Source organism: Heteronotia binoei, chromosome 10 (genome assembly GCF_032191835.1).
Source record: "Heteronotia binoei isolate CCM8104 ecotype False Entrance Well chromosome 10, APGP_CSIRO_Hbin_v1, whole genome shotgun sequence".
Lineage (NCBI taxonomy): Eukaryota > Metazoa > Chordata > Lepidosauria > Squamata > Gekkonidae > Heteronotia > Heteronotia binoei.
This window is the reverse complement of record NC_083232.1, coordinates 95,106,555-95,120,946: the sequence shown is the minus strand read 5'-3', so window position 1 is coordinate 95,120,946 and position 14,392 is coordinate 95,106,555. Positions and strand designations below refer to the sequence as shown.

Sequence of the window (14,392 nt, the reverse complement as noted above, 5' to 3'; positions counted from 1 at the left end):
GAGGAAGGTGAGTTCCACCAAGATGAGCAATGGGATTCAGTGTGTCCAGTTGAATTGATACACACTGGCTCTCAAAAGACCCTCACATATATGCTTGTGAAATCTGCATTTGTGATGACTAGAATCATAGAGTTGGAAGGGACCTCTAGGGTCATCGAGTCCAACCCCCTGCACAATGCAGGAAACTCACAAATACCTCCCCCTAAATTCACAGGATCCTCATTGCTGTCAGATGGCCACTTAGCCTCTGTTTAAAAACCTCCAGAGCTCACCACCTCCTGAGGAAGCCTGTTCCACTGAGGATCACTCTAATGGTCAGGAAGTTCTTTCTAATGTTGAGCCGGAAACTCTTTTGATTTAATTTCAACCTACTGGTTCTGGTCCTACCTTCTGGGGCCAAGAAAACAATTCCACACCATCCTCTATATGACAGCCCTTCAAGTACTTGAAGACGGTGAAGTACTTGAAGACTAGTCAGAAAGCAGGTCTTTATGGCATGGCCAATAAGTCAATGCAAAACATCTATTCGGTATACAGACTTGCCAGCCTCCAAGTATTGGCTTGCCAGTAATTAAAACGTGAGGACTTTTGTCCGTTCATTGAAGATGAATGGCCTGATATATGCTTTAAAATTTACAATAAGTCTTGGTGCCAACTTTGTGAAGTTTTTCTTCCGAAGAAGCTCTTTGGCTCGTGATGAAGGCTACGGCTGAAGCAAGGGGTCATGGGCACCTCGTCCTATTGTCCAGTTGCCAAGTTTTCCGGGTCTCCAGCTGCAAAGTTGTACAGCGGAGTCAAAATGATCGGATCTCAAGGCCACAGATCTGCAGTTTGAAGCCTTTGGGGGCGTCTATTCATGTAGGGGTGTCAAACTCAGGAGGGCCGGATCGGACATAATTGAGATCTTGCTGGGCGGGGCCATGTGCATCATAAAATGTAATGCCAGGTACTGAAATAAACTTTTTTTTTTTCATTTAATTGCTATTTATTTAATAAACATGAGGTATTTCAAAGTGCTATAAAGATGCAGCACTAAATGTACATCATTGGAAGAAATTAAACACAGAACTTTTGCAATTACCCAGTTCTATGCAACAAACATGAACAAATACATTAACTGGAAGAAACAGGCCAGGGGGGAAAAAAAGGCATATATAGTAAATTTCTTTACAAAAGTTTTCTTAGTTCAAAAAAGTGATAAAGTAATATCTACTCAAAACTTTCCACAACCATTTTCATACGAAAATATAAGTATCACATTTAGTTATGTATCAGCATCGTAATAAAGTATACAGGCAGTGTAAGAATCAGTACAGTACGTAACAGAGATTAACAATACATTTGTATACAAAACCACGCTCCTCAAACATTGAGGTCTTACAGTACTTAGGTGTGAACTTCCAGTCTAATATTGGTCGCAAAAGTAACCTCTCGTAACCCGAGACAATGTACAAAAGGCAATTGTTTATATGGTATTTACAGAGGCAGGCTTTCCTCCTCGCCACAAGGGCACAAAATCGATTTCGCCCCATAACACCTGGTAAAACATAAGCACCATTTTAAAAGGAATTAATGTTCCCAAAACTCAACTGAATGTTGTAAGCAGCTCCCAAACGCTCACAATATTTAAGAATGTCCAGTAGTTCTAAAAGGAAGTACAAGCGCATTCCGTCACTGTTTGGCAGTCTATTACATCTCCATACAAGAACATCCGTTTGCTCTCCATCCAAATTATAAAGAGTTTTATCACTGACTTCAGAGACTGGATTTGAAAGAAAAACCAACATTCTTAACGTCAAAAACACAACTTTCTTTAAGGAATCAAAAAATGTGCAAAGTGGCAGTGGCTGTCCCGATCAGACAATTTAAAAACAACAAAAATACTTTTTTTAAAAAAAAGAAGAAGAAGAAAGAATTAGCAAGTCTGCATGTGTTCTAATTTTTTTTATCAACTGCTGTTGCCGGACTTGAAGTTTTTCCTTTTCCAGCAATAACTTGTGCTCCTCAGCCTGTAAGGAATGGACATACTCAGTGGCTTTTTTCAAAATGACAACTTTTGCCGCTTTCTCATTTTTCACCAGTTCTGGCACATGGTCCCTTAATGTGAGGAAACTTGACCTCAGGTCATTACGTTGCTGGCGTTCCAGGATGTTGTGGTTACGTCGACGCTCGCTGTCTTCTGAGTCTGAGTTTCGAGGACTCAAACTCTTCGGCTTTGGTTGGGTCATGGGTTTTACTGGACGGGGTGCTTCACTTTTTAGCTTTTTCTGTGGTGGCGCATCTTCGCTTTCCATGTATGGAGAAGGTGCAGCATAGTTGTGTTGCTGATGAATGGGGGCACAGCGCTTAAGGATGACTTCATTTGGTTGAGTTCTCACAGAGGCCAAGGGGCTCATGTTTTTAGAGCGAACTGTGATAGTCAGGGTAGTAACAGGTTTGTTGGAAGAAGAGCGCCTCTTTTCCACTGTTACCACATCGATTTCTTCTTCCTCATCCTCTTCTTCCTCGTCATCATCAGAATCGCTCAAAGTGTCGTCCCCTGAACTGCTGTTGGCACGGCTGTCGCTGGCCACACTGGGGTGGCGTCCGCTGCGCGAAGGGGGGCCCACTGTCCCTTGCACGGCCCCTCCGTTGCCGGTCACGTTCACCCGGATGCCGGCCACTCCCCCTGCAGCTGAGGCGGGAGCGGCAGCCCCCAGCTCTCTCTTGTTAATGGGGAAAGGGAAAACCACCGCTGGGTCTACGTACTCTGAGACCGAGTTGTTCAGCTCTCCCTGGCTGCTGCTGTCGTTTGCAGTGCCGGCGTTGGGGGTGGCTGAGGCAGTGGCGGCAGAGCCAGCTGTAGCAGGAGCTGCAGTCGCCCCTCCCTTGCTCTGCAGCTTCTCATGGACTGCCCTTTCTAGTTTCTCCCGGGCTGAGAAGCCACTCCACATACAGTCCTGGATAATGATGGCGTTGAGGTTGCTGCTTTCTCCTAAGCCCGTGTCGAAGGAATCTACTCCGTCTGTGCTGCCCCACAAGTCAGCTTCCGGGGGCAGCAGCAGCAATTCCGAAGCCCAGTCCAGAGAGTCGTTGGTTTGGAACCCCCCTAGAGCCACTGCTCCCCATGCTAAGGGGGCCCCTCCCGGAGGGTTCTCTTGCAGACCTGCTGGACTCGGAGACAGGGGAGGTGTAGGCAGCAGCTCAAACTTTTTCCAGATGTCCTCCCCTGGGGGAGCAGAATCCGGACCACACAAATAAAAATCGTCTTCGTCCGGATAGAAGCAAGGCTGCAAGGAGTCAAATTCGAGGTCTGGGTTTTTACTGACCATCCCGGGCATCTCTGCCGTTTTCTTCAAGAGGAATCCGCTCAGGTTGGGCTTCAGTAATTTTAGAGGGAAATCCTGTTTTGTTTCCCACTTGGGAATGCTCCCCTTCCCAGCAGGATCTGAAAAGCTCCTGGCGGTGGCGAAGAACCGGGGGAGGGGGGCACAGGAGAATTCAAGCAGCTGATGGTCTCCGATGGAGCTCCTTTCAAGAGTGCCTGCAAGCCCGATCGGCCCCCCCGAGCCTGGCTGAACCCTCCACATGCACTCTTTGCTTGCAGACAGATGACTGTCACTGAGTGGGCTTTGAAGCCCTTCTATATTATTAACTAAAAAAAAAAAGTCCTGACACACCCGGGGAGGGAAAAGGAGGGGGGGGCTGAAATAAACTTTTTAAAGGATACAAACACAATTAAAATAAAACATACATGAAACATTAGCACTATAATATTGTGTTTATTTAACAGTCTCTGATAACAATTCTGAGGAGCCTCGGCCAATAGAAGAGAGAATTGGCTCGGTAGCTCTGCTGTGCGATTGAGAGAGCCAATCCTCCCAGAGCCTGGCAAAGTAAGCTGTGCTTCCCCGCCTTCCTCTACAAGGGGGAAGCCTCAGCAAATGGAGAAAAGAGAGGCTTTGCTCCATAGCTCCTGTGTGATTGAGGAAGCCTGGCAAAGCAAGCCATGATGCAGAAGGAAGCAAGAGAGAGGGAGAAGGAAGCAAATGACAGCCAGTGGCTCAAGGGCCTGAGAGGACCCATCCGTGGGCCTGATCCATCCCTAAAGCTGCATGTTTGACACCCATGTATCAATGCTTATGAACTTTGGGTCATATTTTTTTTTCCTGGTTGGCTGTAAATTTGGATGTATATTCGCTGAGCTGATTGGCCGTTTTTTCAACGAATTATATGCTGGTCATAATATTGTATGTGTGTGTGCTTGTTCAGCTGATTAGTTGCTAATTAGAAGTAGTAAATAACTTTTTATATAACATTCATTTAATGTTATAATAAGATGGTTCGGCAAAATCTTCTTTACACACTGGTGAATTGGCAGGGCTTTTTTGGTAGCAAGAACTCCTTTGCATATTAGGCCACACCCCCATGATGTAGCCAATCCTCCTGAAGCTTACAGTAGGCCCTGTACAAAGAGCCCTGTAAGCTCTTGGAGGATTGGCTACATCATGGGGGTGTGGCCTAATATGCAAAGGATTCCTGCCACAAAAACAAGCTCTTAGAGGATTGGCTACATCATGGGGTGTGGCCTAATATTCAAAGGAGTTCCTGCTACAAAAAAGCCTTGTGAATTTGTATATAACCTCTGAGTGGGATCTGGAGGTCTTCTGGAATCCCTACTGGTCTCCAAATGACAGAGATAGCTCCCTTGGACAAAATGGCTGCTTTGGAGGGTGGAGTCTATGGCACTGTATCCTTCTGAGATACCTCCCCTCTCCAAACCCTGCCTTCTCCAGGCTCCACCACCAAATCTCTAGGAATTTCCTAACTCAGAATTGTCATTTCCATTCAAGAGTTTAGTAGCACCTTAAAAACTAAAAACGTTTGTGGCTGGGTAGGAGCTTTCGTGCATCATTTGCTCACTTCCTAAGATATCTGAAGAAGTGAGCGGTGACTCACAAAAGTTCCAACCCTGCCACAAGTTTTGTTAGTCTTTAAGGTGCTACTGATCGTTTTTTCTGCTGCTAGAGACAGACAAACCTAGCTCTACCCATCTTGATCATTCAAGGGTTTGTTAGGAAAGAAACTGAAAACCGAACATCACAATGCCTTTTGCTAAAGTGCTAGATCACGGGTGTCAAGCATGCAGCCCGCGGGCCGGATCCAGCCTGCAGAGGGCTCTAATCAGGCCCTCCAGCAACTGGCCATTGTCTGCTTCATTCTCCCTTGCCTGCAGTGTTCAGTCGCCATTTTGCATTTCTCCCCAGAGATCAGTCGGCCAGCAAAGTAGCCTTTCTTGGTTCCTTCTCTCCCCACCCCTTTTCCCAAAAGGAAGAGGAGAGAAGAGGACCCTCAGCCAATGAAAGAGCCTGGCTCTATAGCTCTGCTGGGTGATTAAGTTTGCCAGTCTCAATTAATCACTCTGCAGAGCTACTGAGCCAAGCCTCTCTTCCTTCCTGGCTGAGGCTCGTGCCCTGGAGGAAGGAAGGAAAGAGCCAGAGCTTTCTTTGCCCAGTCCGCACCATCGGAAGAAATACAAAGAGCACTTTTAAGACTAGCAATGTTTTATTGAAGGTATGAGCTTTTTGCCTTGTTAGAGAGGGAGGGAGATTTGTTGGGCTTGTTATGGGTGCAGCTGGGTTCCCCTCATCTTTTTCATTATATTTATGCCCTCCAGTCTTTCTCAATAGGAAAGTATGTGAACTATTTAGAAGAGAAGTAACAAGATAGCATTAGGCTGAGTGTGTGTGTGTGTGTCTAGCCCAGGTTTACCCAGCAAATTCAAATCAATTTTTCTTTCACATTTTCCTTTGATTGGGGATCTTGAATTTATACTTCCCAGATAGTAGGCTGATACTAATCATTGTACATGGCTGTCTCTGTTCTTGCACTGCCACATAGGAGTAGTAGTTATTTTTTTCCGGAGAAGAGTATAGTTTTGCAGAAAAGTGCATAGCCCTCAGTCTCTGCCATGGTGCTTTCACATAATCTTGACCAGCACATGAAGCAACTTATGTACAAAGCTCACAATACCCAGCTGCTTCATGTTTTCCTCTGGGTCTGAGGCTCAAAGCATTGACTATGAGATCTTTGTAACGAATGTCAATAAATCAAAAGTAGGTTTGCAACTTATAGATGTGCACACTTGAACAACACTTGAACAGCATATTCAAGATTGGTACAGCACAGACATTGTCTGTAGTTTTTGATGCAATAATTCATAGCAAGAGATGACATTTATCAGACTGTAAAACAAAATATTGCAAGAGTGTTAATGTTTTAAGTAAAAAAAAATGCGTTTGCACCCCCTTTATACAGTTTATATGTCCGCTACCCGGCATTTTATTTTATGACACCAAGGTCCACCAAGGTCTCAAATCTGGCCCTCATAACAAATGAGTTCAACACCCCTGTGTTAGATAGTTTGATGTAGGCGAGGAGACGACACAAGGTTGTATTCTTCTGTCATCTACATTCTCCTCCATCTTTTCTTTCTTCCACCTCCTCTTTTTTCTTTCCCCCCATTCAGGATGGAGGGCTCTAGTGCAGGGGTCCCCAACCCCCAGTCTGTGGACCAGTACCGGTCCATGGCCTGTTAGCAACCAGGTCGTGAGTTGTATAATTATTTCATTATATATTACCATGTAGCTAATATATATTACAATGCTAATAATAAGATGACATTGGATTTATACCCTGCCCCGCACTCAAAATCTCAGAGTGGCTCACAATCTCTTTTATCTTCCTCCCCCACAACAGACACCCTGTGAGGTGGGTGGGGCTGAGAGAGCTCTCCCCAGAAGCCGCCCTTTCAAGGACAACTCTGCCAGAGCTAAGTCTGACCCAAGGCCATTCCAGCAGCTGCAAGTGGAGGAGTGGGGAATCAAACCCGGTTCTTCTAGAAAAGAGTCCACGTGCTTAACTACACCAAGATAAAGGGCACAATTTTATCATCCCAAAACCATCACCACCACCCCCGGTCTGTGGAAAAAACTGTCTTCCATAAAACGAGTCCCTGGTGACAAAAAGGTTGGGGACCACTGCTCTAGTCCACCCAACAACAGACTACAGTCTCCCTAAAGGGACAAACTCCTAACCAGCATCAATTAAACAAACTATAACTGTTAAAACACAATCATTTGACCACATTAGAAAACTGGATGAGCCTGCAAGTTGAGCCTGAGAAAACTGGATGATACCCCAGAGGCCATGTTTCAAAATTCATACCCTAGAACTCAAAAAAGTGCAGAAAAGGACAATCAAAGACCGAGGATGGCTAAAAGCTAACATTTTGATTTTAAAAAACAAATTCAAAGGGGGAACGTGAGTAGGGTTGCCAAGTCCAATTCAAGAAATATCTGGGGACTTTGGGGGTGGAGCCAGGAGACTTTGGGGGTGGAGCCAGGAGACATTGGGGCGGAGCCAGGAACAAGGGTGTGACAAGCATAATTGAACTCCAAAGGAGTTCTGGCCATCAAAGTTAAAGGAACCGCACACCTTTTAAAATGTCTTCCTTCCATAGGAAATAATGAAGGATAGGGGCTCATAGAATGGGACCCCCTGGTCCAATCGTTTTGAAACTTGGGAGATACTTTGGGGAGAGTCACTAGATACTAACTGAAAATTTGGTGCCTCTACCTCAAAAAACAGCTCTGGAAAATGGCTGCTTTAGGGTGCAGTCTATGGGGAGGGATGGTGGCTCAGTGGGGAAGCATCTGCTTGGGAAGCAGCAGATCCCAGGTTCAATCCCCGGCATCTCCCACTAAAAAGGGTCCAGGCAAGGAGGCGTGGAAAACCTCAGCTTGAGACCCTGGAGAGCCACTGCTGGTCCCGGTGGACAAGACTGATTCAGTAGAAGGCAGCTTCATATGTTCATATATATGATATTTTAGGGGAGGGACAGTAGCTCAGTGGGGGAGCATCTGCTTGGGAAGCAGAAGGTCCCAGGTTCAGTCCCCAGCATCTCCCACTAAAAAGGGTCCAGGCAAGGAGGCGTGGAAAACCTTAGTTTGAGACCCTGGAGAGCCGCTGCCAGTCTGAGTAGACAAGACTGACTTTGATGGACCCAGGGTCTGATTCAGTAGAAGGCAGCTTCATATGTTCATGGCATTGTTTTCCACTAAGGTTTCTGACCTCCCTAAACTCCATCCCCAAATCTCAAGGAGTTTTCTAACCTGGATTTGGCAACCCTACTCTCCTGCCAATGGCCAGACAACCCTAGTCCACCATCTGTTGTCTGGAGATCAGTTGTGATTTCAGGAGATTGCCAGGCCCTACATGGAGATTGGAAACCCTACACCAGTCTCTGTCAGCCTAACCTACCTCACAAAGTTGTAATGGAAAATATAGACTAACTCCACCCATCTATTCCACCTTGGAAAGGTAGGATCCAGGGGTGGAATTCTAGCAGGAGCTCCTTTGCATATAAGGCCACATACCCCTGATGTAGCCGATTCTCCAAGAGCTTACAAAAAAAGAGCCTTGTGAGTTCTTGGAGGATTGGCTACATTAGAGGTGTGTAGCCTAATATGCAAAGGAGCTCCTGTTAGAATTGCACCCCGATAGGATGTAATGTCAATCTGAAGAACAGCAGCACATTCTGATAAGTGGAGCTCTAGGCTTGCCAGTCCCCAGGTCCCACTTGGAGATCCCCCAGTTTTGCACGCTCCTTCCCCCTACCAGCCAGCTGGCCGGCAGGGGAAAGCCCACCCCAACAGTCACCATGTGCCTTTAAACCTCAGCAGGCTTAGAAGACACTTGACAGTGTTTGTGTTTTGGAATGTGTGTGTGCCTTTAAATCTCAGGAGGGGGTGGGGGAAGCAGGCAGAGCCATGTGTGTGAAGCTATGAAAAAGTCCCTCTGTTTTGCATTCATTTCAGAAGTTGTGTCCATAGTAGGATAGATAGGAAAGCGTTAGCTAGAACCTGATTGTGGGATGGAGGAAAACTCCACCCCCTAAGCTGTTCCTGTCTGAAGAAGCTGGTTGAAATACAGCAGATGGTTACATTCAGCAAATCCCATGGGTAAATTGCCCCATCGAGATCACTAAAGCGTAGGCTTGCAAACTCTGTTTATTTTGGCTGCTTTGTGAGTGTGCGTGTGTCCCTTTAAAAAGTCGTGATTGGAAATGCTTCCAAAGTCTGCCATGACAATTTTCACTTTCATTTAGTGGAAGTGCAACTGCCAGGGTAGGCAAAAAAAGAGGATGAGGAAATGCACTGTATTCTATATTCAGGGGAACAGTGCTGCTGTATTTTTATTTATTTATTTATTTATTTATTTATTTATTTATTTATTTATTTATTTATTTATTTATTTATTTATTTATTTATTTGGGGAATGGAAAAGTCTCCTGGCTCCACCCCCAAAGTCTCCAGATATTTCCTGAGTCAGACCTGGTAACCCTACGTAGCTCACTGTAGCAAGCACCCAGTGCTGGAAGACTCACCTTCTCAAGGTCGTATCGCTCCAAGTGCCTTGATAAGCCAGGTTTTTACATTGCCAAATTTATCCCTCCCTTTTCATTTCTTTCTCTTGTGATCTATACTCCATGAGATTGCAGCAGATATGAGAAACACCCTTCATTAGGCCACATTTTTTATTTACTAGGTTTGTTAGACCTTTCAAACAGGCTATACGTATCCCTCTTCTAGGATCATATGGAGCAGCGGGCTGGGAAGATATACGGCACCAACAGATGGTGAGTCTATGTGCAATTAACATGTTCTCATACGGTTTTGTTGTGCTTCGTTTTTCTTTTAGGTAGTGTGTTCCTCTTCTAAAGCATCATCACTTGACTTAGGCCAAGCTTGGCTCTTGTTCTCAAGTTAAAATACAATAAAAATGATCAGGTTTCAGGTTTCTCTTTAAGGCATGCCAAATCCTACCTTTTATCCAAAAAATGTGTGTAGGCTTTCCACTGAAAAGCAATTACCACAGAACACAACGAATATATTTCTGCCTCCTAAAATACTTTCCCTCTTTCTTCATTCCACTGCTTCCATTTGCTGGGTATAGGGTTGCCAAGTCAGTTCAAAAAATATCTGGGGACTTCGGGGGTGGAGCCAGGAGAATTTGGAGGTGGGGCCAGGAGCAAGAGTGTGACAGGCATGACTGAATGCCAAAAGGAGTTCTAGCAATCACATTTAAAGGGACCGTGCTCCTTTCAAATGCCTTCCTTCCATAGGAAATAATGAATGATAGGGGCACCTTCTTTGGGAGCTCATAGAATTGGACCACCTGGTCCAATCTTTTTGAAACTTGGGGAGTGGTTTGAGGAGAGGCACCAGATGTTATGCTGAAACTTTGGTGCCTCTACCTCAAAACATAGCCCCTCTGGAGTCCCAGATACCCACGGATCAATTCTCCATTATACCCTATAGGAATTGGTCTCCATAGGGAACAATGGAGTGCCAAGCAGACATTTCCCTCCCCTCCCGCCACTTTCTGATGTCCCCAAAGTCCTCTTTACCCCCCCCCGGCGGGGGACATTCACGTGCATGATGCGTGCGTGACAAAATGATGTCACCTGGAAGTGACATCATCAAAATGGCGGCACCCATGCGGGGCCGCTCTAGGCATTTCCGGGAAAACTCTATGGTTTTCCCCGGACGCTCTAGCTATTTGGGAGGTTAAAACTCTATGGCACCTATTGCACCATAGAGTTTTACCTCCTAAATGGCTAGAGCGTCCGGGAAAACCATAGAGTTTTCCCGGAAACGTCTAGAGAGGCCCCGCATGGGTGATGTCATCGTGCCAGTGGGTTCAGAACCTCCCGGGCAGGAGATTCCCTTCCCAGACTGGGGGCTTGGCAGCCCTAATTGAAAAGCTTGGTTTCAGCAGTGGGTCCTTCCTACACAAACAGAGCAAGAAGGGTCTGTGTGATTAGCACCCCCTCCCCCACTGGCCCGACTGTGTGACACCAGATCTTCAAAATTAAGCCGAGAAAAAGTGGTTCTCTCATACTGCTTCTGTTTACATAAAAGGTCACCTTTTTATGAGCGAACTGGGGAATCATAATCTTCCTCAGAGAGAAGTTGTGGCCTAACTGCCGAATACGTGAACCTGGAAGTCCTCCGCTCTGATATTAACGCACTCAAGCATTGTCAAACCATGGACTGGGACTAGGGTTGCCAGGCCACCCTCAGTGCCAGATTAAACCCTCTGGAGGCCCCTCAGCAGTCGAAATCTTGGGGGGCCCCTCACAAATTATTTCAGAGTTGGAGCACCGCCACCCCCGCCACCCACAGCCCCCGCTGCAGCCTGCAGGCCCCTTCTCAAAAGCCCCTTTGACAAAGCTGCAGAGGAGAGGCAGAGAGAGGCAAAGCTTGGAGATGACACCAGCAGCAGCTACACCAGGCAAGTCTGGCAAAGAGCAGCTCAGTTGCTGGCTGCTTGTGCAGGTTGGGAGAGCTCCAAGCAGGGGGGAAACTGAGGGGAAGGCCAGCCTGGGGCCCCTGAAGGCCTGGGGGCCCATAGGCCAGTGCCTACTTGGCCTAATTGTTCATCCAGCCCTAGCCACCCTGCTCACCGGCAGGAGGGGGAGGAGGGAACAGAGATCCAGAACCATTTTGTGGGAACAAAAGTCTCCAAAAAAACCCCTTTCAAAGTTAAAGAGGAGCGCCTGTGTGTTTCTCCTTCATTTCCCCCTTGAGAGTTCCGGAACTTCTTTTTCCAGAAAAAAAAAAGCCCTGCAATTGGTTATCTAATACAGCCCACTGTTTACATCACTGAACTGCCTGGCCCTTCCATGCTTTTGCGTAGCACCAGAGAGCTGCTCACCTTGACTTCCAGTTTGGGGGATGAGGCGGGGGGGGGAGGGCGGGGACTGAATTACACTCCGTTTGCTTCATTGAGCCCAGCGGCCCTACAGTGCTGTCTCGGAGCCCAGCGAGAGCTGCTCAGCTTGCCACCCAGTGTGCCGGACGAGGTGATGGCTTTTCTAATAACCCCACTGCTTGCATCACCAAACTGCCAGGCCCTACAATGCGTAGGGCACCAGAAGGCTGCTCACCTTGACTTCCAGTTTGGGAGATGATGGAATGGGTGACCATCCAATTAGCCGGATGATGCAGTGTGTTATCTAAAAAAGACCACTGTTTGACTCACTGATAGGGTTGCCAAGTCCAATTCAAGAAAAATCTGGGGACTTTGGGGGCGGAGCCAGGAGACTTTGGGGGTGGAGCCAGGAGACATTGGGGGTGGAGCCAAGAACAAGGATGTGACAAGCATAATTGAACTCCGAGGGAGTTCTGGCCATCACATTTAAAGGGACAGCACACCTTTTAAAATTCCTTTCTTCCATAGGAAATAATGAAGGATAGGGGCACCATCTTTTGGGGCTCATAGAATTGGACCCTCTGGTCCAATCGTTTTGAAACTTGGGGGGTATTTTGGGGAGAGGCACTAGATGTTATACTAAAAATGTGGTGCCTCTACCTAAAAAAATAGCCCCCCCAGAGCCCCCAATACCAACGGATGAATTCCCTATTATTCCCTATGGGAATCGTTCTCCATAGGGAATAATAGAATGCCCAGTAGACATTTCCCTCCCCCCCCACGCTTTCTAAAAGGGGGGAGGGCCTCCAAACCAGGGAATCTCCTGCCCCCTCCCTCTCACACACACACACACACACACACACTTACCAGATCTTCTTCCGGAGAACTCTTGCTGTGAAAGTGAAAGCAAAAGAAAGGGCGGGGCTGTTCTCCCAAGCCCTTCCTGCTCCCTGCCCAGCCTTAAAGGGGCAGACATTTTACAAACGGCTCAGGAGCTCTATAATGAAGCCTACAGGTATGTTCTCCCCCCCCTCCACCCCCCGCTTCCCACTTCTTGAAGACCGGGAGATGAGGCTGAAAACCCAGGGAACTCCCGCCAGAGCGGGAGGGTTGGGAAGCCTACTCACTGAATTGCCTGGTCCTAAAATGCTGGCTTGTATCACCAGAAGGCTGCTCAGTTTGCTTCCAGTTTGGAGGATGATGCTGTGGATGACCTAATAATACTCTTTGTTTGCTTCATTGAGCCCAGTGCCCCTAAAAGCCTGGTGCCCCTGTAGCAAAGGTCCATCAGTGGCTATTAGCCACAGCTTATCGTTGGAACTCTCTGTCTGGGGCAGTGAGGCTCTGTATTCTGGGTGTTTGGGGGGGCACAGCAGGAGGGCTTCTAGTGTCCTGGCTCCACTGGTGGACGTCCTGATGGCACTTGGGTTTTTTTGGCCACTGTGTGACACAGAGTGTTGGACTGGATGGGCTATTGGCCTGATCCAACATGGCTTCTCTTATGTTCACAGTGAGGGCTGCTCAGCTAAGCCATCCAGTTTGAAGAAGAACAAGATATTGAGCCCGTTTACGGGAAAAGGCAGAATATAAGCCTACTAAATAATAATAATAATAATAATAATAAATAATAATAATAATAATAATAATAATAATAATAATAATAATAATAAAGGGTGGGGTATAAATCCAGCCCTTTACTACCTGAAGGAGTCTCAGAGCAGTTTACAGTATCCTTTCCCTCCCCCTCCCCACAACAGACACCCTGTGAGGTAGGTGGAGCTGAGAGAGCTCTCACAAAAACTGCTCTTGAGCAGAACAGCTCTGTGAGAACTTGTGACTGACTCAGGGTCACACCAGCAGGTTCATGTGGAGGAGTGGGGAATCAAACCTCGTTCTCCCAGATAAAAGTCTGCACATTTAACCACTACACAGAACTGGCTCTTGCTGGATAATGGAATGGGTCTGGGCTTTTTTTCTGGTGGGGATCCAACAAAACAAAGTTCTGGAACACCTTCATGGAAACAAAATTCTCCAAAAAAATGTTTTAAAGTTCATAAGGGGCACCTGCATGTTTCTCCTTTGTTTCCCTCTTGAGAGTTCCAGAACCTCTTTTTCCAGAAAAAAGGCCCTGATAAACATATGGTTTTCTCAAGAACAAGTCATGTCAGACTAACCTGATCTCTTTTTTTGAGAAAGTGACTACCTTGCTGGATCAGAGGAATGCTGTAGACATCGTTTATCTTGATTTCAGTAAGGCTTTTGATAAGGTTCCACATCCTTGTTGACAAGTTGGTAAAATGTGGTTAGGATCCTGTTACCATTAGGTGGCTCTGTAACTGGTTGACAGATCGCACCCAAAGAGTGCTTGTGAATGGTTCCTCATCCTCTTGGAGAGGAGTGACAAGTGGAGTACCTCAAGGATCTGTCCTGGGACCTGTTTTGTTCAACATCTTTATCAATTATTTGGATGAAGAAATAGAGGGAATGCTTATTAAATTTGCAGATGATACGGAATTGGGAGGGGTTGCAAACACAGAAGAAGACAGAAACAGGATACAGGATGACCTTGACAGGCTGGAAAACTGGGCTAAAATCAATAAAATGAATTTTAACAGGGATAAATGTAAAGCTCTGC

The 14,392-nt window shown here is 46.5% G+C and overlaps 1 protein-coding gene across 1 annotated transcript; it reads right to left on the bottom strand.

Annotated features, from left to right (window-relative positions):
- Positions 1-1,915: 1,915 nt before the first annotated feature.
- LOC132578003 (N-myc proto-oncogene protein-like) lies at positions 1,916-3,406 on the bottom strand. The gene is given in 2 exon segments (XM_060247802.1): positions 1,916-1,936; positions 1,938-3,406. Coding segments are annotated over 2 exon segments (1,404 nt in total). The 5' UTR covers positions 3,321-3,406.
- Between the last annotated feature and the right edge of the window lie 10,986 nt (positions 3,407-14,392).